This window comes from Heterodontus francisci, chromosome 4 (assembly GCF_036365525.1).
Source record: "Heterodontus francisci isolate sHetFra1 chromosome 4, sHetFra1.hap1, whole genome shotgun sequence".
NCBI classification, from domain to species: Eukaryota; Metazoa; Chordata; class Chondrichthyes; order Heterodontiformes; family Heterodontidae; genus Heterodontus; species Heterodontus francisci.
Window position 1 is genome coordinate 145,084,325 of NC_090374.1, and position 25,569 is coordinate 145,109,893.

General features: G+C 41.7%; 1 protein-coding gene across 12 annotated transcripts in view; it reads right to left on the reverse strand.

The window, feature by feature from the left end:
* Window positions 1-1,296: 1,296 nt before the first annotated feature.
* The window catches only part of focad (focadhesin), a 268,225-nt gene continuing 243,952 nt past the window's right edge, over window positions 1,297-25,569 (reverse strand). For 9 of the 12 annotated variants that reach the window (XM_068030258.1, XM_068030260.1, XM_068030265.1 and 6 more), the window contains 5 exons: window positions 24,828-25,005; window positions 21,935-22,032; window positions 20,972-21,223; window positions 13,469-13,544; window positions 1,297-1,908 (listed from right to left, as the gene is read on the reverse strand). In XM_068030258.1, the coding sequence (XP_067886359.1) occupies window positions 1,835-1,908; window positions 13,469-13,544; window positions 20,972-21,223; window positions 21,935-22,032; window positions 24,828-25,005 (678 nt within the window). In that variant the 3' untranslated portion in view covers window positions 1,297-1,834. The other 3 variants (XM_068030268.1, XM_068030269.1, XM_068030267.1) reach the window with 3 other exon arrangements.

The following is a 25,569-nucleotide window of genomic DNA, read 5'->3' on the forward strand; positions in this document are numbered from 1 at the left end:
CACCTCAATTCTTCATAAAGCAAACTCTAGTTTGGCTTACAATGTTCAATATACAGAAGTCCACTTTCAAAATCCTGATATATTCTCTGCATAAGTGAATAAGATGATGTTAAAGTTGCTATCCATTTATAGTGAGTCTGAGCACTCCTCTTTGATTGCTTAGCAAATAAACGTGTAATGCACTGATCAATAACATATTTTTAGCTGTATATATCCAAATTTATACTTCAAGTGCATCATAGATAGTATGAAAGGACAACAATAACTTGCATTTGCAAGGTGTCTTTAAAGTACAAAAATGAAGCAAAGTGCTTCAAAGATTTTTTTTTAATGGATTCTGAACCAATGGCGATATTAGGAAAGGTGGCCAAAAGGTTGATTAGAGAGGTGGGTTTTAAAAAGCGCTTTAAAGGAGGTGAAGAGGCAGAGTGCTATAGGGAAGGAATTCCAGAGCATATGGTCTAGGAACCTGAAGGCACTGCTGCCAGTGGTGAGGGAATGCACAAATAGACAGAGTCAGAGGAACAGTTCAGGAGAATTTGTAACACTGGAGGAGGTTGCAGAGCTGAGCAAGGAAAATGCCATAAAAGTAATTAAACTTTAGGATGAGACATTTAAAGCTGAGACATTGGGGGACCAGTGTGGGTTAGTGAGGACAATGTGTGATGAGTGAGCAGTACTAAATTGCGATTTAAACAAATTTCAAAATGTAGTATTTTATGACTGCAACAGAGGCATTTATGGAATCATGGAGCACAGGAGGCCATTTGATCCAACATGCTCGTTGCGGCCCTCTGAAAGAGCTCAACCATTTAGTCCCACTTCCCCGCTCTTTCCCCATTGCTCTCAATTGTTTCTTTTTTAATTAGAGCTCCAACTCCCTTTTAAAAGTTACATTGAATCTGCTTCCACTACCTTTTCAGATAATGCATTTAAGATCACAACTAATATCTAATAATATTTACATAAGAATTTTAGCAAAAACAGAAGTGTTTTTGGAGTTTACACACAAAACTAGACAATGACGTAACAGCGCTGTGCTGAACGATCAGCATGGCCAGAACTGGCCAGACACAGGTTTCATCTCTACTTGGGCAGTGATCGATTCTTGTGAAAACTATTAAATTGTAGTTCAGTAACAGGGAACAGTAATAACATCCATCTGTAAAGTATACTGTCCATTTCAGTTGAAGCACACAACCTGAAACAATGCAATACATAGGATGTTTCAGGATTAGACTGCCTTTAACTGTAGTCTGAATCAACATTAACAGGACAAGAAGTTCAAGTTTACTGTTTCTTGACATGAATTGTTTTTATTTCATCAATCTGATTTACAGTAGCACTTCTTCTTTGTAGCTAACAAGATGTTGGCATGAAATGATTAGAACCATAACACACAGCTCCTGCAGGAGGTATATGCTCAATGCCTTAAAGGGCACTCAAGACTTAAAAGGTTGAGCAACAAAACTTCAAACCACAAGATAAATGTGTCCGTTTTTAAATGTGTTCCTTCAAAAACGCAACAAATCAAATCAATATCATTGTAGCTCTATGCACTGTTTGAGGTGATTTGTTTCTGTAAACAAGTAGCATAAAATATCTATGACATATGCAGTGGTATGAGATAGACATGAAAGTTCTAGAGCCACTTTTGTATTGTTAGTAGCAAATAACTCTTCCTTTGTGGCTTTGTAATATATTTGGCCTCTTGCCATGTGAGTGCATCAGCAAGTCTATACTTTCTTTCCTTTCCACCCACAGAGTCTTAGCTTGCAGGCAAAGGCCAACTCCTGCTTAAAGCTGATCAGATTAACCGTCAAAAATTTGGCAGCTACCATCCGTATGCGCGAGTCCAGATGGCCTTCTTCCTGTACTCAGGCAAAAATCGCATTGCCAGCAGCGTAGCTATGAGAAACAGAAGAGGACACTTGTTACAGTGCACTAAAGATAAAAGACACAACTTAACCTAAAACCATCTCCCAAAGCACTACTGGACCATTTTGATCATTTAACGGTACCAGGGTTAATTAGTCAGCAAAAGATACATACTTCTCAATAACTGACTAAATGAAATAAGAGCATTGTGTATTGTAAAAATGGAAAGATTGCACTTTAACCATTTATTTTTACAATGAGTTAATAAATTCTTTCTAAAACAATGGGAATCAATAACTACTGTTTAATATTGATAAAGTATATTCTTCTCATCCAGACATATTTTCATAGCTCAGTTTATTTAGCTACTTCTTGCAAATGCATCATTTTTATTATGGAGTTGCCCAATTTATCTGAAATACTTTGTTAAACTTCGCACACAGACCATTATACCAAGCAAAATCACACATTATAAATATTTGTTTTATTACTGCAGTTGTTCTGGTTGCTTTCTGTGTCAATAAAACCAGCAGAAAGTTCCACCCTTACAGTCAATAACTGCTACTTTGTTGCACGCATTACGGATCTAGCAGCTTTCCCCAGAAAATAGTTTGTTATAATGTGTTTGAGACAAATGACTGTAAACTCAGATACGAATTAAAAATGATTTTCATCAGTGTGTAGTCTAAACACTGCATATCACATGATTTGTAACCGTGACAACATTGGGATACGTGTAGCATTAATCTGTCGAGAACTCTCACTAATTACTCAATCTTCTAAAGCAGATGAAATAAATGAATATACACAGATGAATATACACAGGTAAAGCTTCCAAGGAAACCCTGAAATTTCGATGAACTCCAAAAGCAATCATAAAAAAGATCCAAGGTATAAAATTTACCACCATGATCAGTTACTCAACTGTAACCAACACCACTTCACAGTTGTGGCATGTCACTGACTGTGCTCCAGACTGTATCAGATTACTTATGTCGATACTTATTCTTTCAGAGAGCACCATATCATTTAAGTCTAAATTTATCAGTATAGTTCAATTCAATACCATTCCTAATCAGATATCAATCCAATTTTTTTGACGTAGTTCATTGAAACATTAACTAGTTTTGCTGGAAGTTTATAGCCTGTACTGAAAAGAAATACTCCCAATCTTCAGCCTCACCTACCAATTAGGCCCTGGCGTTCTCTCATCCTGTAATCATAGTCTAATTAGTACTTCTAAACAGTCATTTTATAGTACGAAGAAACAAACAAGCTTGGTGACAACGAAGATTACCTGTTCTTTTAATAAACAGCTAGGACATTATACAGTATAATTATTTGACTAAATATATTTAAAAAGTAATCACAAATTTTCATAATTTAATCTGTATGAAGGACTTTTTCTCAGATGATGTAAGCACTGCAGTGATGTCAGTATCTCACTGCATCTCAGTACATTTTAAGAGCTCTCTCTTCTCCCACCTGATGCAAGAAAATGTACATTTATAATAGTGAATCTACTTATAATGGTGTTGGTTGGAATCGCCTGCCAAGTGTGAGGGGTGGATATATTGTGATGCACAAGATATCACCTTTGTGTGGGACAGGCTGGGCAGAACAGCGGCTCTTTTCCTGTCTGTCATTGTTTGAAACATTTGCTGCTTGTGCTCACATATGAAGAGTAATATATGAAGTACAGGAGGGCGCCCAGCTTCCATGTCACTCCTGAAAGATGTAGAAAAACATCCCAAGATACTGCACAGTTAGAGGTCAAATCTGAGCAGGAGTAACAGGAAAAATTACAGGAGTTGGAAGAATGTTGTAAGGAGGGTTTCCAAGATGGAGAGATATTTAGCCAGATAGAAAAGCTTAGGCAGAGAGTTCCAAAATGTGGAGGCAAGATAGCTGAAGGCTCCATGAACCATGAGGCGCTGGGAATGGGGTGATGGGAGGGGGGGGGGGGGGGGGAGAAGGAGGGAAAATACAGTATATAAGTTAGAAGAGTATAGGATACAAACAGGGATGTAGGGCAGGAGGAGGTTACAAAAGGTGGGGGATGTTGTAAACCAGTACGAGGATTGTGAAGTAGGTGTACTAGGATTTTAATAAGTGTTAACTGTGAAATTTCCATATGATTCCCTCTTGAACTGCAAAAATATCTCATGTCTTAGGAGATCATTTTCTGTTTTACAATGTTAAAATGAAGTACTCATGTTACAAGGCTGCCAATGATGGTGATAGTATTGGTGAAAGGAATTTGAGATAAGAGCATCACACAAATCACCATTTTGTACAATATCAGCATGCAAGCCAGAGAAAACCTTTGTGTTTAGTGGTAGCATTTCTGCCCAAGTCAGGATGTGCACATTCTGTTTGAACCTCTCTCTAGATCCTGGCAAGTGGATACCAGAACACTGGCTCTCAATTCTGGGTTGGCGTCCAGCAAGATTGTCATGCCCGTCTCATCTGTGGGAGCCGATAAAACCCTCCTGCTGTGTCAGACAAACCACCTGTTATGCAGACCCCCAGCCGCCAAGAATAAGGCATATTAATTTTGTCATATGAACACTGATTTTAAACTGTTGCTGAAGTGAAGAAATTACTTGTTTGAAGATCACCAGACCACTGGGCTGGAAAGACATTTGCATACTAAGAGATGTTGCATGTGGAGACAAAGAGCTATTCCCTGCTCCAATTAGATGGATTTGATCACCAGACATTGAAGGTGCAAGGAAGCGCATTCCAGGCCTTGCTAAGATGATACAATCAACAGAGCCAGGACTGGTTAAACCAGCTGGTCACATGACTAACTGGCTGGTCCAGGTTTTTTGAACTAGCCACAGGACAGTTTGAATTCAGAAGGCAGTGTGCAACTGAAGCTGGAGCAAGGAAGCCTCTCTCTCTCGCGCTTTCTCCCAAGCCATCGGACCCACGGAAGACACGTAAACCTCAACAGAGAAAAGACTCCTACATCGAAACAAGTTTAAGCGTGAACTGGCCCCAACGAATTGCAAGATGGACCGGCAATCAAAGACTCCACATTGAACTTAAAGGACTGTAACTACTAGATATTGCCTCAGACATTTCCTCTTTATTCTTCTACCTTTTCTGTCTCTATCTGCGTGCGTGCTTAACACATATGCATGTTAGCGTGGTCGCGTTGCATATTCGTAGTCATTAACCGGATTAGAGTTTAAGATTAATAAACCGCAACTTTTCTTGTTTAAATCTAAGGAAATCTGTTTGATTTCTTTGCCTTACAATTGGAGCAGCGAACAAGGATTCACTAAGGGGAAGCTAAAAAAAAGTGTTTTTAAAATTAAACCTGGTTGCAGTTAAACCAGGCAAAGGCTGTGAGGGAACCCCTAGACCCCTTTCTCACCTGGTCGTAACACCACCCTATTGGTTGGTACAAAAATGGTTAGCACCATGGAACGAGTGTTCACGTTGTGGCTCGCAGACTAACCAGCTTGCAAATCCTTCCACTACTTCCCCAAGGGAAGAGCGTGAAGAGAGGAAAAACAAACAAATCAAAAAAGTCAACAGGGCCCTTATGATAACAGTGTAACTTAATAAAACATCTCAGTTGTCATTTAAATGTATAGTTCAATGACTCACTAGGACTGCAAATAACTAAAAAAAAAATTACAATTTAAGAAGAAATTGTGTCTCACTTACTGGTTGTTAAATGTAAAATTTACATGGTAGTGCCAAGTAAACAATATCTGTGCTCTCCTTCTGGGACAAACCATTGCTTTACACATTCATTCAACCTTTTCTGTCAAGTTTCTCTCCTCCCCTCCTACTGAATGTATTGACTGCTTCCTGGGGTTCCATGGATGTTGGGCACCCTCCAGTACCTCAACCAAGAGGCGTTACCTTTATAGCTGCATATTAGCAGCAAGTTCGGGAAGGTAATTCTAAACCAGCACCAACAAAAATATGTTAACTGGTCACTGATCTTATTTGCTGTTTATGGATGCCTGCTGCACATAAATTAGCTTCCATGTTTCCCTACATCACAAAAGTCAATGCAAATCAAAAGTAATTTGTTGTGAGGCATTTTGAGACATCCCAAAGTTATGACAAGGTGCTAAATAAATTCACGTTTTTTTCTTTCAATTAAGCTGTGGCGAGGCAGATAGTGGGAGTGGGATGAGGATGTGATGATCCAGCTTAATTCCATCCTCAACCAACACCTACATGTGCACTTTCAAGTAAGGGGATGGGTGCTGGATAGTGATCCGGAGTGATCTGGCTAATTCTTTCCTCCCGAACCCAGGGGCTCAGGACAATACAATGCACCCCTCTCCTCTTTCACCACCACTACGTGCCATCTAGGGCCATCAGTTAACTCAACACAGGTCAGTGATCAAACTGTGACCTTCCTGGTCTGTTGATTTCTGCTACCTACCTTGTTTAGTATGTCAAGACATCAAGCAACTACAAACTCAAAGATTGCTTTATCTCACGTCCTAACAATCTAGTGGTTGAAGTTGTACCTAACTGAGATTCACAGCTTTAATCTCTGGTAATTCGATTCTCAAGCTAGCAGAACATTGTTCTAGATAAATGCATGACGCACTTTGTGAAGCCCCAGTCTGTATTAGAGTCCCCTCTGCACTTCAAATAACTCAATACAAATAAATCACAGAGTAGTGAAATAAAACTACTAGCTATTCACATATTTTAGATTTCTCTTGCGACAGTAACAGAACACTAAATAGCAAGTCACCTTACCATTAGACAACTGCATTTTTTGAGAGTTATTTAGGACTTCATCAGTTGGAGGGGAAATAATAATTTATCGTCTACCATGAATTAACATAAACCAGAGTGAAAAATAACTTGCATCCACACAAAAATCATAACCAGAGCAAGAATTAACCAAAACAACAGAATAATCCGCCTTCTCTTGCTTCATACATATTGAACTAATTACAATGCAAAATATAAACAGGTATGAAGGAGTGATGACAGGGAACTTTGGTTTGTATCATCTTCTGAACTTCTCAATCTGATTAATACCTCATAATCAATGCCTGGTATCTATTATGTTTGTACAAACATACGCAGTGAGGCAGTATTGTAAGAATATACTTGTTGGGAGATGAGCACATGCTCTCCACAATGCTTCATTGTGCTAGATTTCAGAAGCCAACTACTAAGTGGGTCACCTGTTTAAACAAGCAATTCAACTCATAATAGAAGGTCTAACAGCTGCATCAATAATTAAAGTATGGGGATAATTTTAACCTAACCCGCCAGGTAGGAAATGGGCGGGTTCTGGTCCAGTGCCTATTTTTCACTCACCTGATTTTACTCTCCTTTGACTTCAACAGAACATGTAAAATGAGCACCCGACCCAAAACCACCCATTTCCCGCTCAGATTAGGTTAAAATTATCCCCCATAGTTTCCAAAAATACATAACTCAATAAATACAGATCAGATCTCACTTGGTATTATGTAAAAAAAAAGTATTTCAGGTAGTCCAAAAGCTCTTGGCGGTACAGCTCTACCAGAAAGTGACAAGTTTGAGCAATTAAACCAACCCTCCCTACTGATGAATTTTGATTATATCCAGCCTCTCTGCTAAACAGCACAGTACTCTTCATTCTGGCAGTGGGAAAAATGGCAAAGAAATAACACTCGGCAGTAGAGCAACATCTTCTATCATGCACTGTTGGGATGTAGACTGCATGAGAAATCTGCAATCGGGATCCTCTTATTCTCCCAGTTAAATAAGCAAGCGTAGCAACATATCGGGGAAAACTACTAATTAAAAAAAAACCTACCAGCAGGAACTGAATATATTAACTGATGCACGCACAGGCTGCTGGCAGCAGCCTCAGATTATTGAAGGCACATTTCCTGGCGTGTCACATGCCTGTAAATCCAGCCATTGGCACGACAGATATATAGCTCATTAAATCACACTTATTTACTTCAAAAGCTCTAACAGAGGTTTTCTCACTGGTTTGTTATGGTATTTGATGAATTTTAACACAGATTAAGAAGTCAAATTTTCAATCCGTTCAAAGACAAAGAAAACTAAAGAATGCAACCGGTTTATCAAATCTGCTTAGTACACGAAGAACCTTCTCTCCATCGCTATGCTTCACTTACACTGGCACAACATGATATGGGTGGTCTCGGCACCCGACCAGAAGGCTTATATGCTCACAATGGAATGCAGCGAACAGCTCTGATTATTTCATGCCATTGCACATAAATGCTTTGTGTATGTATGACCATAGTGAATACCAGATGGCGATTAACCCCGATTTTGAGCTTTCAATGTTATTTTAATAGGGGATATACTCTTTATACAGCTTGTGTGCCCTCTGAGGCCAAAGCAGAGGGTGGGGGATAGGAGGAAGTCACATTCTGCAGGAACCACACTCATTGTGCACCTCCCTCTAAAGCTGTCTAGCTGTCATATTGGTCGTGGATGAGGTTAAAACTATGACCTCTAACAGACTGAAATTAAAAAAATAATAATTTGGGCCTTGTTCCAGAGTTTAATGCTAACACTCAGTGAAACGATATTATTTTTAAAAAACTTAAAAACGAACTTTCTGCTTTCATCTGAAAAATGGATGTAATTGGTAACATAGAGAAGCAAAATACTGCAGATGATGGAAATTTGAAATAAACAAAAAATGCTGGAAATACCCAGCAGGTCTGGTGGTATCTGTGGAGAGCGAAATAGAAAGTTAATGTTTCAGATCGATGAGGTTTCATTAGAACTGGGAAAAGTTAGGTTTTAAGCAAGTGAAAGTGGGAAAGAAATGGGAAGATCTGTGATTGGCTGGAAGGCAGGAGAGATTAAATAACAAAGCAGTTCAAAGGAGGCCTAGAGGGGATGTAAAGTCAAAGGGAGTGGTAGTGGGACAAGTCAAGAAACAAATGAATTGTCTAGAGGAGGGGTGATTGCCAGAATCATGAACAGCTACTGTTTGAAAGCAAAAAATGAGAACGAGAGAAAAACCAAAATCAGCAAAGAAAAAGAAAACAAAAGGGGGCAGAGGTTATAATCGAAAATTGTTGAATTCGATGCTGAATCTGGAAAGTTATAAAACACCTAATCAAAAGATGAGGTACTGCTCCTCAAGCTTACTTTGAACTTCACTGGAACATTGCTGGAGGCCGAGGGCAGAAAGATCAGAGTGACAGCAAGGTGGGGAATTAAAATGACAGGAGACTGGAAGCTCAAAGTCACACTTGCTGTCTGAATAGAGGTCTTCTGCAAAGTGGTAACCCTATTGCATTTGATCTCCCCATTGTACAGCAGACTGCATTGTGAACAGTGAACAAAGTATACTAAATTGAAAGTATACATAAATTGCTGTTTCCCCCAGAAGGAATGTTTGGGACCCCGGACAGTGAGAAGGGAGGAGGTAAAGGGGCAGGTGTTGCATCTCTTGCGCTTGCATGGGAAGGTGCCGTGGGAAGGAGACGGGGTGATTGAGGACTGGACCTGGGTGCTGTAGAGGGAATGATCCCTGTGGAATGCTGAAAGGGTTGGGGAGGGGAAGATGAGTTTGGCGGTGGCATCACGCTGGAGGTGGCAGAAATGGCTGAGGATGATCTGTTGAATACAGAAGCTGGTGGGGTGGAAGGTGAGGACAAGGGAAACCCTATCATGGTTCCGGGAGGGAGGGGAAGGGGTGAGAGCAAAAGTGCATGAAATGGAACGACACAGTCGAGGGCCCTGTCGACCACAGAGGGAATCCTTGGTTGAGGAAAAAGGGAGACATATGGGAAGCGTTAGTATAGCAGGTTGAATCGTCCGAACAGATGTGATGGAGATGGAGGAACTGGGAGAATGGAATAGAGTTATTACATGAAGCGGGGTGCGAGAAAGCAAAGTCAAGGTAGCTGTGGGAATCAGAAATAAAAACAGAAAATGCTGCAAATACGCAGCAGGATCAGGCAGTATCTGTGGAGATGAGAAACAGAATTAATGCGTCTTTTGGTCCTAAACAATTCTAAATAAAAAAAATTATATTTCCATATGTGACAAAGAGGCTTGTTATAGAATTCTTTCAACCCTTGGACACCGGTTCGGCTACTTACATCCAAGACCTCCCACTGACAGAAAATGTGCTTCCCACTATCACCTTACCTACTCACTTACAAAGTATTTTGATGCAAAACTGTTGTGCTGTCACATTACGCAAATAGCATTTCAGCATTGATGTGAGCAGGGTGAGTTACACTTTATTGGTATCACTGTGAAGCAAGACTACTGGAGCTCCATGGATACAAGCTCAAGACACACGCACAAAACTCTGTTTACCTGCCTCTGACTGATGTCAGTTTTCCACCAGCTACACACTTGCAGGACAGTAGACGCTCTTCAACCAGCTGAAGCTGGTCTGTTAGAAAAAGGCTATCGGAGTTTTAATTTTTTTTAAAAAAGTAGGTGGAAAGGTGCAAAACCACCTGTTGCAGGTAGAATTCTGATGCAAAGGTCATCAAGCTGAAACATTAACTCTGTTTCTCTCTCCACAGATGCTGCCTGACCTGCTGAGTATTTCCATCATTTTTTGTTTCTCTTTCAGATTTCCACCATCTGCAGTATTTTGCTTTTGAACTTGTATCTGGTTTGCTGCTCTGCAGCAACTGCCCTGTACTTTATCTTTTTCTACCAGTGCATCTCAACTCTTGATATGGCCTATTCTTGCTGCCACAGTACTGTGACCACCTTAGTGTGGGGTTAGAGAATTCTGAAGCACCATGTAGTCTTGAACAGCAGACTAACATCCCTAGATGTCCACTGGTTTAATCACCAGCAGCTCCCTTCAAGCATATAGCAATGACTAGGAACAAAAATGTACAGTGTTAACATTGGAGGAACCATGAAATGTGAATGACATGCTGAATAATTCAACAACATTAAATTTCATTTCTTCCAAATATTATCCCAAGACATAAAACTCAACCCAGTGTGTGGTACTGTTCATTTAACAATGTGTGGTCCTTGGCCGACCAGTGTATTTTAGTGTCTGTCTCAAGTTTCAGAAACTTAAACTTGCAATGCCTGACTTTATTTCAGCTTTGGATAAATCTAGCCATTTCTGTTGAAGTAACAGCTGCATGCAGCAAAAAGACATCCAGACTGGATCATCCACTTCTTGACAGAAAAGTGTGGGAACTTCAATTGCTGCTATCACCACACAACTCCAACCTATTTTTCCTGGGTTCAGGATCATTTGTTATGCAGGGTGGGCTGGTGTTTAGTTGGATGAAGTTGCAGTTCATCCAAGATTGACTGTCAGAAAGGTATCTGAACACAAAGGCAAGGAAGGGGTGAGACAGGTCTTAGAGAGGTACAGCTGAATGTTGTCAGCTTACATGAGGAAATTGACCCTTTGTCTACAGATGATTTCATCAAGGGACAGCAAGTAACTGAAGCAGAGGACAGTGCCAAGGATAGATCCTTGACGGACTCGAGGTGACAAGGCAGAGAAGTCATTGCAGGAGGTGCTCTGGTTACAAATGCATAGGTAAAAGTGGAACCAAACAAGGCCAGTCCCACTATGCTGAACAATAAAGAGGCATTGGAGGAGGAGGATATGGTCGACTACAACAAAGGCTGCAGACAGTTCAAGAAGGATGAGGATCATTCACTATTGTCAAAGTTACAGAGGATGTCACCTGTAACATTGGTTTGGGTCATTTCAGTGCTGCAGTAGGATGGAAACTTGACTGGACAGAGTCAAATATGGAGAAGTAAGAAAGATTGGCATGGATTTGAATGGTGACAGCATGTTCAAGGACTTGAGGAAAGGGACATTGGAGATGGGGTGGTAGCTTGCAAGGACAGAGTGGTCAAGGGTGGATTTTTTGAGATGATGATGATGACAGCAGACTAGAAGGGGAGGGGGACAAACCTGAGGAGAGTAATGAACATTTACAATATCAATAGTATGGAGGCCAGGAAGGGATAATCGGGATGGCCAGCATGATATCAAAGCTGGAGATGAGGGAGTGCCTGAGCAAAGTGACAGCTGCAGATGTATTGTGCCGAAGAGAGGGTTAAAGGTTAGACAATTGGGAGCTTGTAAGTGCAGCGTTAAGTGACCTGGAGGAGAGCCTTTTCCTGAGGTAGGCACAGCAAGAAATGGGTTTGGAAGCGGGCAAGGAGATGTGTTTGGTGAGATACAAGAAAGTGGTCTGAGATGGTCATATCAGTAACCGAGGCTATGGGAGTAGAAAGATGATGGGAGATGGTAAGGTCGAAGGCGTGGCCATGAATATGGGGAGGAGACTTTACATGGAGGGAGAAGTTTAGGGAGGCCTGGAAAGCAGAGGAGAGGGGGCAAGGGATGAGAGGGGTGCAGTGGGGCAGGTATAGAGTTTTGGTGATGTTAGCCCCAAGTAGGCCTACTGGTTGAGAAAGCTGACGAGAGAGGAGGTTGGGTAATTAGGGTTCCTTCTCATAAGGAGGCACTGAAGGTTGGCTTGATGGGCTTGGAAGAATGCAGAGAGAGGCACAGAGTGTAGCTGTGGGCTTTTTCAAGAGGAACATTGGCAGAAGAGTTTGAAAGCAGAGGAGTAGTGACGAGTTGAGGTGGGAATTAGGGGTGGGAAGAGTCTCCAAGAGTGGAGAAAGGAAAGGAGTTGACCGGAATGAAGAGTCCAAGAGAGGCCAAGAAAGAAAGGAAGGGATCGAAACAATGGACTCAGGTCTGAAGTGACAGCTAAAATGTGCATGCAAATGCCCATAGAGGGCACTCTAGTTAAACAGATATGCTAGAAATTAGAAGAGACATGTCTTGGTCATAAACAGAGGACATGTTCCTGGTTCATTGTACCATATGGATCAAAAATTGTTACACTCAGTAACATTAGCAAACATTACAAAATGTGGTTAACTGACTGTCAGTCCATCTTCACGATCAACAATCTATTCAAGACAGCTTTTTCTATTGTCTACTCTTTTGACACAAAGACAAAAGAAATCCTTTAAGGATACAGGTACTCGAGGCAAACGTTTAAAATTAATTTACCCTGTTTAAGTTAAAATTATATAATAAAATATCTAATGTAAAAATATTCCCCGTTTGATGCACAAAGCAGTTCTGCTTCTATATCAATGAACAAATATTAGCTTTTCCCAAGTTTACTTTTGTTCTCCGGGAATTAAGATAACTCTTCCTTTGCGACCTGACCGGTCAAAAACCACAGCTATGCTAGAGTCATGAAACGGCTCTAAACATAGCCAATGCAGCTGTTCCCAGATTCACAGGACGCCTCTCCAAACAATGGTATTGCCAGAGCAGCCTCTTGGCAACAAAGACCCAAGATGGAAGATCTCCACCCACGTGAAAAACATCAAGCCATAATCTTACTAATGTATTTTTTTTGGATAAGATATTGGAAGGGAGGAGCAAATCCTTTGAACAAAAAGTTAATGACTCAGACTTCCTCTTTAACACTATACAGAATGAGAGAAACTGACCCCAATATGACATTTGTCTAATATTCAAATTAAGCATAAGGATTAACTGTTCAGTATGATATTAGAACATTCTGTTAAGGATATTTAAGATTTTAGATAAAAGCAGTAATACTACCTTTGATCATATTCAACTTATCCAATGATAATGCTTCATGTGGACTTTCTGCCATGATGAAGAGCCAATCAATGAACTGCAATGGGAAACAGAAATATAAAAATCAGTTTAAAGATCCTGATTATGTTAATGCATCAATCAACCTTTTTATGAACTGGCATCTACTCAATTTCTGTGGAGTTTTTTTTTGATAGTTTTCAGTTTGTGTGCATAAACAGCATTTCAATGTATACATGCTGCCTCTCAATTTAGTTAATTAATCCCAAGAATATATAAAGGACACCAGTAGAAAATTATTTTCAGGGGACACAACAATTAGGGATTCAAGTGTTGAAATTTACTAGTTTACAGAAATGAGTCACTGGTCTGTCCAACCATTAATAGATACTTAACTGGATTATTTATTATATCCAATCTTATACTATCTGTATTATAAGTCTTACGTGTAGTCTGAAGTTCTTTTAAGTCTAACCCTTACTTCATGCCCAAATTTATCTATTCATTAAACTCATCTCTGAATAAGTCTTCCTAGCTCCATCTCCAGGGAGATGCTGCTGCACTTCTGCTTATTAACCCTAAATTTACCCCATTTCCCCCCCGGCTCTGTCTTCAAAGTTCAGTGGTGCTCTTCCTCTCAGGGCCACCTGTCTGAAGCCTCTTGCCTGATTGCCCCTCCTGTCATCAATCCCATCCCTTTACTTTTCCTCATTCCCGATCAGCCCTCGAAAAAAGCTCTTCAGAAAAAAACACAAGGAGTGCTTTAAAAAACTTAAGGTCAGTTCTCAGATCACAGCCAGGCATAAATGGCTTTCCCATTACTGAGTCAGGAGCCATGTGTAGAGTGTTTACTGCATTTATACTGTAAATTATACCAAACAATAGGCGCTTATAGTTTAAGCATCTTAAATAATTAAAACAAAATTCCTAGCTTAGTGCTGGGGAAAACACTCTTGTTTAAAGCCCTGGGAGTGGGGGAAATGCAATGGGTGAGAAATTAGTTAGTGGCCAACTCTGGGCCAAAACAGGTAGTGCCCACACCTCTTTTGCCCATGTAAAGACTTGCAGCATTCATTCTTCCTTACTACCCTACAAAATGTGGACAGCCCTACAATAGACACTACAACATCCCAGGCCCTTGTCCCTATCGCCATCAATCCTCTCCGACCACAAAACCTATCCCTCGTTGTCCCAGAGTTTCATAAGCCTGTTTCCCAGCAATTAGGCACCATGCAATCACTGCTGCAATATCCAATGAACTTCTTGCCAATTCAGATTGCAGCACCCGCTTCTGGTAATCCCAAACCCATGCACTCCCTTTCCCAATGCTCCCACACGCTCATTGCCCCCAACATACGCCTTGCACTGCTCTCGCACACCCGAGACATTACTCTTAGTGCTGCCATATCCCACATGCCCCCTTTCTCAATGTTCCTACTCTTCAGCATCCTTTACCCAGAACTCCCAAACCCAACAACTGCATTCCCCAATTCTTGTGTATCCCATCACTGCCACATCACTATCACACTCGCAACACACCAGGCTCAGACCCCAGAAACCCCCCTCAGTATTTCCAGACTGAAAAACATCCTGCACAATATTCCATTACTTTTCTGCTCTGTCTAGCAGACGTCCCGCTGGGCTGAACACTACTGTGAGCTGTACTCCCGTGAGTCAGACATCTCCCAGTCTGCACTCGTTGCTCTCCCGCAACTTCCTGTTATGGTTGAGTTAGATGAAGAACCCTCATCACTGGAGCTCGGAAAGGCCACAGACCGCCTCGCGAACAGAAGGGCAAAGACGGAATCCTAGCCGAACTGCTCAAGCATGGAAAGCCTCATCGATTGCCACACCTTTATGACCTCCTCCTTCTCTGCTGGCAAGTAGGGTCTGTTGCAAGATGGCAAAATCATCACACTATACAAAAACAAAGGGAACAGAGGAGACTGCAACTACTACAGGGACATTTCACTCCTTAGCGTCACAGGGAAGGCCCTTGCTAGGGTCATACTTAAAAGACTTCATTTACTTGCAGACCGAGTGTACCTGGAAGTGCAGTGCGGTTTCTGTGCCGGCAGATCTACTGTGGATATGATCTTCTCCATACGCCAGCTAAAATAGAAGTGTAGGGAACCCCTTTAACTTACTTTCATAGATCTCACTAAGGCATTCGACACTGTCAGCAGAGCAGGGCTGTACAAGATTTTGGGAGAAATTGGCTGTCCACCAAAAGCTACTCAGTCTCATCCACTCCTTCCATGACAACATGCACTGCACTGTACAGTTTTATGGCTCCACTTCTGACAGTTTTGGAGTGAAACATGGTTGTGTCCTGGCCCCCACTCTGTTTGGCATCTTCTTCTCCATGATCCTGACCTTCGCCTTCACTGCAGATATGGAAGAGTCTACTTGCACACTCGGTCAAACAGCAAGCTCTCCAACTTACCAAGGCTGAAAGCGAGCACAGCGTGTCCTGATCAGAGAATTCCTCTACAATGATGATGCTGCGCTAGTCTAAAGACTCATGAACTGTCGGTTCCATGCTTGTAACTTGTTCTCCTTGACTATAAGCGTCAAGAAAACCCTGGTCATGGGACTAGCTGTTGCATCTCTGCCCCTGATCGCACCAAATTACATCCCACTGGAAGTGGTTAGGAAACTTTGCTACCTTGGGTCCACGGTGACAGACAATCTGTCCCTTGATGCAGAGCTCGATACACACAAAGGGAAAGCAGCTACCACCTTTGGCCGACTTGTAAAAAGGAATAACCTTTAGCACAAAGCTGATGGTTTATAAAACCTGTGTTCTCAGCAACTTGCTATATGGCTGTGAAACCTGGGTGACTTACACCCACCAGGAAAAGAAGCTCAATAATTTCCATCTTCGCTGTCTGCGGTGCATTATGGGCATATCCTGGCAGGACAAAATCACAAATGCAGCAGCTCTCTCAAAGGCAGAGCTCCCAAGCGTGTTGGCACTAATCAAACAAAGGCGGCTTTGGTGGATCGGACACGTCCACGGGATGGAAGACTGTCGCATACCCAAGGGCCTTTTGTAAGGTGAGGTAGCCGGGGCCAGACGACCAGTGGGACGCCCAAAGCTCCACTTCAAGGATGCTTGCAAGCATGACATGAAGGCCCTAAATATCAACTATCGCACTTGGGAGTTACTAGCTGGTGAAAGAGGGAAATGGCAACACATCCTGTGGACTGGTCTGCACTACCATGACAACCAGTTGTTACAGCAGCTTGGCAACAGGCGCCAATGTCAAAAACAACTCAGTGTCACTTGGCAGCTTCACATGCAGCACGTGTGGTAGAACCTACCTCTCAAGATTGGCCTTCACAGCCATCAACAAAGGTGCCCCAAGAGAAGACACCTCACCTAAATGGATTGTTTGCTGCGTGTCCATCATCTTTCATAGATGGAAGGATGCCAACATCTGCCCTTCTCTCTCCCAGCACTGCTGGACCACCTTAACGTTGCCAAGCCAAATAATTTCCACCCCTTCCTCAGTATTTCTACACACCTGCAACCTGGAATATTATCTTTACCATATTTCTCTGAATATGGGATTTTAAGGGAAAAAAAACACATACATAGCATTAGATTTGTAATGAACATTCAAATTGGGGAAGAAGTTATTTATATTTAAGAAAAAAAGAAAAGCTCAATCTTTGATGATCTAGTGAGAAACTGATTTCCCGTGGTATTGACAGCAGTCTAACACCTTGCAGCGGTCTAACTGAGAAACTGGAGAACCAACTTGAATTCTTCTGTGGAAACTACAGCATTCAAAGACATCATACCTGAAAGTGGAGCCCTAGAGGCATCACACCTCAAAAAGTCACATGTCTGTAGGACAAAAATAAATGATTTGCTAAAACAAGCATTTAATGTTTGGGTATTAAATACACATTAACTGAATGCAAACAAACCAAAAAGTACTAAAACATCCCCCTTAGGAACGCGTAAGTAGCAGAGAACTGAGTAATCAAATCCCTCAATTCCTTTTCAAAGCGACATGACCTTTTTTCCCCAAAATTACAATTCACTGAACAGCAGGTACAATAAAAGCAGCCAAATTGTCCAGATAATTTCTTCACATGGCTTTGTGTGTGTGTGAATGATGAGTCACAGCAGTTGTAATTTTCACTCCAGTCGTATTGATCCACAATACTCTGAGTACACAATAATAACCCAAGTCACATAAAAACTGGATAAAAAAGTATGGGAATGTTCTCACTGCTGTGGTGAAAGTGCGGGTGAGAGGAAGTGAGTGTGTGTGCATGGAGGCTATTTAAAATTGATATATTCAGCAATTAACTATGGCATCTGTCATTTTGCTGCTAAGATTTGGTATTGATGAGGACTTTTCTGAACTTCAGCATTGTTGTATACTGCATTCTTTATAACAAAATAAATGTGTTCTCTTTCCCCGTGCCCCCACTTTATTTGCTTAAAACCTATTACATTTCTAACCTTTGCCAGTTCTGACAAAAGGTCACAGACCTGAAATGTTAACTCTGCTTCTCTCTCCACAGATGCTGCCAGACCTGAATATTTCCAGCACTTTCTGTTTTTATTTCAGATTTCCAGCATCCGCAGTATTTTGTCTTTATATCAGATTAGCCACAATCTTATTTAATGGTGGAGCAGGCTCAAGGGGCCAAATGTCCTCCTCCTACTTCTCTTTCTTATGCTCTAATGTTCTTAAATACCCACAGATAATTTATTTATAAGTCAGAGAATCCAGAAGGAGAAAAGAGAAAGACGTTGCTCAACAGTCAGGCTGATCTGCTATGTGGAGCCCTGAAAAATATTAGGAGGAAAGACGGCTGAGCTGGCTAAATTAAATTCCAGTAAAGGAGCAAAACAGAAGACTCAAACTGTGAGAGGAGCAGGCCGTTGGCAGAAAAGGTTATTGCACTGATTTCCAACAGGGTATGAGAGCGAAGTCCAAAGTACGGAAAGTCCTCATCAGAGAACTCCTCTTTGCTGACGATGCTGCTTTAATATCTCACACTGAAGAATGCCTGCAGAGTCTCATCGACAGGTTTGCGTCTGCCTGCAATGAATTTGGCCTAACCATCAGCCTCAAGAAAACGAACATCATGGGGCAGGATGTCAGAAATGCTCCATCCATCAATATTGGCGACCACGCTCTGGAAGTGGTTCAAGAGTTCACCTACCTAGGCTCAACTATCACCAGTAACCTGTCTCTAGATGCAGAAATCAACAAGCGCATGGGTAAGGCTTCCACTGCTATGTTCAGACTGGCCAAGAGAGTGTGGGAAAATGGCGCACTGACACGGAACACAAAAGTCCGAGTGTATCAGGCCTGTGTCCTCAGTACCTTGCTCTACGGCAGCGAGGCCTGGACAACGTATGCCAGCCAAGAGCGACGTCTCAATTCATTCCATCTTCGCTGCCTTCGGAGAATACTTGGCATCAGGTGGCAGGACTATATCTCCAACACAGAAGTCCTTGAAGCGGCCAACATCCCCAGCTTATACACACTACTGAGTCAGCGGCGCTTGAGATGGCTTGGCCATGTGAGCCGCATGGAAGATGGCAGGATCCCCAAAGACACATTGTACAGCGAGCTCGCCACTGGTATCAGACCCACCGGCCGTCCATGTCTCCGTTATAAAGACGTCTGCAAACGCGACATGAAATCGTGTGACATTGATCACAAGTCGTGGGAGTCAGTTGCCAGCATTCGCCAGAGCTGGCGGGCAGCCATAAAGACAGGGCTAAATTGTGGCGAGTCGAAGAGACTTAGTAGTTGGCAGGAAAAAAGACAGAGGCGCAAGGGGAGAGCCAACTGTGCAACAGCCCCAACAAACAAATTTCTCTACAGCACCTGTGGAAGAGCCTGTCACTCCAGAATTGGCCTTTATAGCCACTCCAGGTGCTGCTTCACAAACCACTGACCACCTCCAGGCGCGTATCCATTGTCTCTCGAGATAAGGAGGCCCAAAAGAATGGGTAATACAGTCGCTATAGGCAGCTAACTGAAGAAACAATTTTTTTATTCATTTGGGGGATGTGGGTGTCGCTGGCTAGGCCAGCATTTATTGTCCATCCCTAATTGCCCTCGAGAAGGTGGTGGTGAGCTTCTTGAACCTCAGACATTGTAGCAATTTGATCCAACTGAGTGACTTACTAGGCCACTTCAAGGGCATTCAAGAGTCAACCACATTGCTGTAGGTCTGCAGTATCTACATTTAGGCCAGATTTCCTTCCCTAAAGGACATTAGTGAACCAGGTGGGTTTTTACAACAATCGACAATGGTTTCATGGTCATGGTCAGATTTATTAATTGAATTCAAACTGCACCATCTGCCGTGGTGGGATTCACACCCATGTCCCTAGAGCCTGTGACTCTGGATTACTAGTCTAGTGACATTACTGCTATGCCACTGCCTCCCCCCGTGCTCCAAAAAGTCAGAGAAAATGTTTTGACCATTTTGATTGGGGGTTCTGCATCACTTGTTAGTTCGTCACTGGCAGTTTTGTAAAACAAAAAGGGAACAATTTGATTGGCTCTGTAACAGTTAATAGGAAACTTTTCCTATCATTCTATTCAATAAAAATGGATTTTGAGCCAATCTGGATATTTAAGTTAACTGGTTATTTGATCCAATCCAATTTTTGCCCTACAGACATTCAACATATTTCAGGTTTGACAGCTGCAGAGCTATATTAGTTGTGAGCGTTTTAACTGGATAGAGTGTCAATAAACTTAAATAAATTCTAGAGGATCCCAAAAATAACAGTACAGAAACCACCCAACAGGAGTGGCCTGTGCACAAAGGATAAAAAGGCCAGCTATGCAATTTGAATAAAATCTCTGCACAGAGGCAGACTGAATAACAAAAGAGTGGGTTATGGTCACCTCATGAATGCAGATATTTATCATATTACACTGTTGACCATGACATATTCTATTCAAAGGAGCATTTCAACTGAAAATATTAGTTATTTTAAAGCATAACAAAATCTATAGAAGTTACTCAAGTTATTACAAGTATAAACAGAACTTACCAGCAATCTAATACGTAACTGCAATTCTGAAATAAATTATGAACACAAAACTTTAAAAATTATGTGGCGTCCTCTGCTGGAAAGTGCACGTGTGTAGATTTTGCGAAGAATACAATTGGTATTGGCTGTGATGACCTTGATAGGTTAGGCTCATATGAAAAATGAGCACTTGTGGGATGTGCAGGGGTTGCCGTGGAATTATACCCCAAGCATGAGTCAGGAAAGGAGGAGAGAAATGGGAAGAAGGAAAGAGAAAACAAATACCAATTTCATTTTCATTTAGTCAATATCGATACAGCCATTTATAGTTTTTATTTTAATCCATGTTTGAATGTGGGCGTTGTTCGGAAGATCAGTATTTATTGCCCAGACAACTATTACGTACAAGTCTAACCCTGAGCCACTATTTCGAGACTCTGCCAACCCCTGAATATGTAGCCTGTGCATTAACTTACCTTTTGTGTTTGGTCTTTCCATGGCTCTTTAGCCAGTAATAAGGGAATACTTTGTGGTAGAAAGTGAAGACATTGATGTACAGACAAGGAATCCACTGAACCTCCACCGAAAGGAGATTGCATGCAGTCGATGAAACTTTTCTCTTCAATCCACGGCAACCAGCTAGCTCTAACACCAAGTATCAGCGGTGTGGTGTGATCACTCCATGCGGCAACAGCAGCAGCAAATATGCTTAGCAGGAAGTCCGCAGCCTTAAAAAAATAAAACAGTAGCCCAATAAATCTACCGAACGTCGTGGGCCAAAGATTGTTCATGACATTGTCAGACTATTCAAACATTTTAAAAATACAACCTTTTTTTTTTTAAAACAGCATTTTCAGTTGTTAATTTTTCAGTTATGCTTGGGTTTCAGTATTGTTAGCTTTCAGTGAATACAAATTTTCAGCTAGTCTTTCATTCCACCAAATTATACATTTTCACTGCAGGAACAAATGGCATTAAAATCTAAAATCAAACTGCTGAAAGTTTTGAGTGAGTGACTATAGGATACTTTTTTATAGGTTAACTAAATAGTGTTCTAAATGATGTAAAAAAACTTTTTGCAATTGCCTTACCAGATAGTGTGCCACGCTATAGAATATAGCTTACACATTTGCACCATTTTATCAGCTTACATCGTATATTGTGTTTGACAAGTGGCTGCATTTCTGTGCCACAGTGGACAGAGGAACAAGACTTTTTTATTTGTGCAACTACAATGTGTACTTTCTGGCAGGTCCATAATGGACTTATTCCAGCACAAACTTATTCTGTAAATGGCATTTAATCACTTTGATGTCCTTCATTTACCATCAAGATTCATAAACATTGAAAATGCTGGTAATTTCCATCAAATTCCCACAGAATTTCCCTGGAACAGAAAGCATTTCAAATTTAAAAAGCAAACCTCTGAACAAAAATACCTCTTTAGGATCTGCATTCTGCATGGGAGCTGACCCATAAGCAACATTTCGGATATGTCCCATGAGCTCCAACAGCCATTCCATCCGTTTTATTACACCTGAGAAGAATCAGAATAATGTTGTTTTTTAATGTTAGTAGCACTTTTGTTACACTGCTCACTTTGCTTCTTCATGATCACGACAACTTATTGAACACCGAGATGCGCTTGCTTCCCTCCTAATGCAACTCTGTCCAAACAAAATGTTGAGCGTGTGACCTGCTCCTGTGACTCTGACACTGCCAGTCTGTAGCCAACTAGGAGGTATATCAGTGCAGCCCAAAATGATTTGTCTGTTACAAGAAGCATTTTGTTGTGAGGAATCATGAGTTAAGCTCCAGCAACATGTGGTGCTGCAGTACACTGCAAAGGCAACATACTGTGCTAACCAACATCAATTACAGCAGAACTTCAAATAATCATTAGCTGCCTAATTTGGCACGACTGCCCTCTGGTGGATAACAAAAATTAGCTAATCATTCAGAGTCTGATAAAGTGGGGACACAAACCCACAATCAATCTGGCACATGCCTGCTGCAGCTATGGTAAGAGTGAGGCAGAAGGGCCACAAATTAGGATGGGGTACCCTGGGGTCCTAACATTATATCGGAGCTTCCATCTGGCCCTCTGGCGGTGGACCCGCCGCCTGCCCCAAATACGGCAATGGTGGTAGGGTTGTGGCTTTATGCTCGGAGTTCCTGCATTCCCAGTATCTCAGAGATCTGGTAGTTTGTTGAAAGCCAGTCAATCAGGTGTGCTCAGGCCGCTGGGTGACAGATTTGGGGCCGACCAGGCCAGGAACATGGCCTAGGCTCAAAAGAGGGAGGGACAGAGGTCACTTTTATTTTTGTTTGCACAGCAATTTTTAAGTGGCCCATCTTCAAGGAAGCCACTGGGACAGCTCCAATCGTTCTGGGGAGTTGGGGTGAGGGGGTAGTGTCCCAGCACCCCTGATGGTCCAACAGGATTTTTCCAGTCTCTAGCATAACAAACGCCCCAGATACACCCTTGACTCTAAGTTGTCAGACTGGCTATCTGACATCCAGTCCTGGATGAGCAGAAAGTTCCATCAACTAAATATTGGGAAGAGCGAAGCCATTGACTACTATCCCTGCCACAAACGCTGTTCCCTAGCCACCAACTCCATCCCTTTCCCTGGCAACTGTCTGAAGCTGTACAGATGGTTCGTAGCTTTGATGTTGGATTTGACTCCAAGATAAGCTTCCGACCACATATTTGCACCATTACCAAGGCCGCAAATTTCTCCCTAACATTGCCCAACTCCAACCCTGCTTCAACCCATCTGCTGCTGAAACCCTCATTCATGCCTTTGTTACCTTCAGACTTGACTATTCCAATACATTCCTCATTGGCCTCCCATCTTTCACTCTCTGTAAATTTAAGCTTCTTCAAAAGTCTGCCAGTCGTATCCTAAATCAGACCAAGTCCTGTTCACCTTTCATCACTGTGCTCGCTTAACTCCACTTGCTCCTGGCTGAGCAACATCGTGATTTTAAAGTTTGCATCCTTGTTTTCAAATCGCTCCATGGCCTCACCTCTCCCTATCACAATATCCTCCTTAAGTCCTACAATCCTCTGAGATCTCTGCACTCCTCCAGCCCAGTAACAACCATAAAAAACTACCTAAAGAGGTGCTGCCTTGCAAAATAATTCTTGCAGGCAATGGGGAATGCACATAATGTCCCAATACATTTAAACAAAATCTCTACTTCATAGATATTTCATCACTTAAAAGAGGCAATGGAACTTAAAACATTTCCATGTGGCATTCAGTGAGATTCTCAATGGTTCCTAATGTCTCAGAAATGATCTCAAGATAAAGCAATGTTTTTAATATTGACTTTACAGAATAACATTAAGCCATGCATCATAAACTATTGTCATGCAGACCCCCACCTGCCAAGAATGAGGTACATTAATTTTGTCACATGAACATCAATTTTAAACTGTTGCTGGAGTGAAGAAATGACTTGTTAAAGAGATCACCAGACATTTGGGCTGGAAGGATATTTGCAAACTAACAGACACTGCTTGTGGAGACAAAGGACTATTCCCTGATCCAATTAACCCAAATAGATTTTGATCACCAGGCATTGAAGGTGTAAGAAAGCACATTCCAGGACCTGCTAAGATAATACAATCCACAAACGCAGAAGTGGTTAAGCCAGTTAGTCACATGACTGACCTGCTGGCCAACTTGGATTTTTATTTGTGCCACACAGAGAAGAATTCAGAAGGCAGTTTTGCAATTAAAGCTGGAACAAGCATGCCACTCTGCTGGTTGTCTCTCTCTCTCACCTTCTCCCCAAGCCACCGGACCCACAGAAAACACGCACACCTCAAGAGAGAAAAGACTCCTACATCGAAACAAGTTGAAGCAGGACTTACCGGCAACCAAAGACTCCACCATGAACACAAAGGACCGTAAATAACTAACAGATATTGCCTCAAACTTTTCCCCTTTATCTGTCTCTATCTGCGTGTTTATCATGTATGCATGCTAGAGTGGTTGCGTCGCATATTCATAGTCGCAAACCGGATTAGAGTTTAAGATTAATAAACTTCTACCTTTCTTGTTTAAATCTAAGGAAACCTGTCTGATTACTTTGCCTTACAATTGGAGCAGTGAACAAGGATTCGTTGAATGGGGAGCTGAAAACATGGTGTTTCTAAAATTAAACCCTGTAATGGTTAAACCAGGCAAAGGCTGAGAGGGAACTGATAGACTCCTTCTCACCTGGTCGTTACATTATATACCCATTTGGTCTGAATCAAGGATGTAAAGAGAAAAATGAATGTCCTCGAGCAACTAGTGCTCCATTGCTCCAGCTTACCTGTGTTCTGGTGGCTGACAAGTCGTGACTGGTAAAAGCTCTGCAACATAATCCAGATGACAGTCTCCATTTGACAGTTGCCGACTGCAGTAGCGATAATATCATTAAAGCACAGCAATGGAACTCGACCCTGGGAAACCAGGTATGCTCTAACAAAGGTGGCCTTTGCAATTGTATTCTGCAACAAATTTCAGTCAGAGTTACTGAGTTAAAGAGGAGTAAATTACACTCTATTTTAAATAGCTAAGCAATATTAGCACCCAATATCTCATACATTTATTTGTATCATGATGATTTCATCTCTATTTTAGTCATGCAGAAAAGCTGCAATCTATTAAGATATTACATATTGCAAAATCACTGCAACCTCCTTGAAGTTTGACTCCCCTAACCAATCTAGGAACATAGGCATATAGGACGTAGGAGCAGGAGTAGGCCATTCGGCCCTTCAAACCCTTCCGCCATTTGTTAAGATCATGGCTGATCTGGTTGACCCAGCCTCCACTGCTTTCTGGGCAAGAGAATTCCACAGACTAATGACCTTCAGAGAAAAAAAAAACTCCTCATCTCTGCCTTAAGCTGTGTCCCCTAGTTCTAGTCTCCCCCAAAAGAAGAAACATCCACTCTGTCAAGCCTCCTCAGTATCTTGTATGTTTCAATACAATCACCTCTAGAGGAGCAACACTAGTTTTAGTTACTCTTTTCCTATTTAAATACTCCAGAAACTCTTACTATCTGTTTT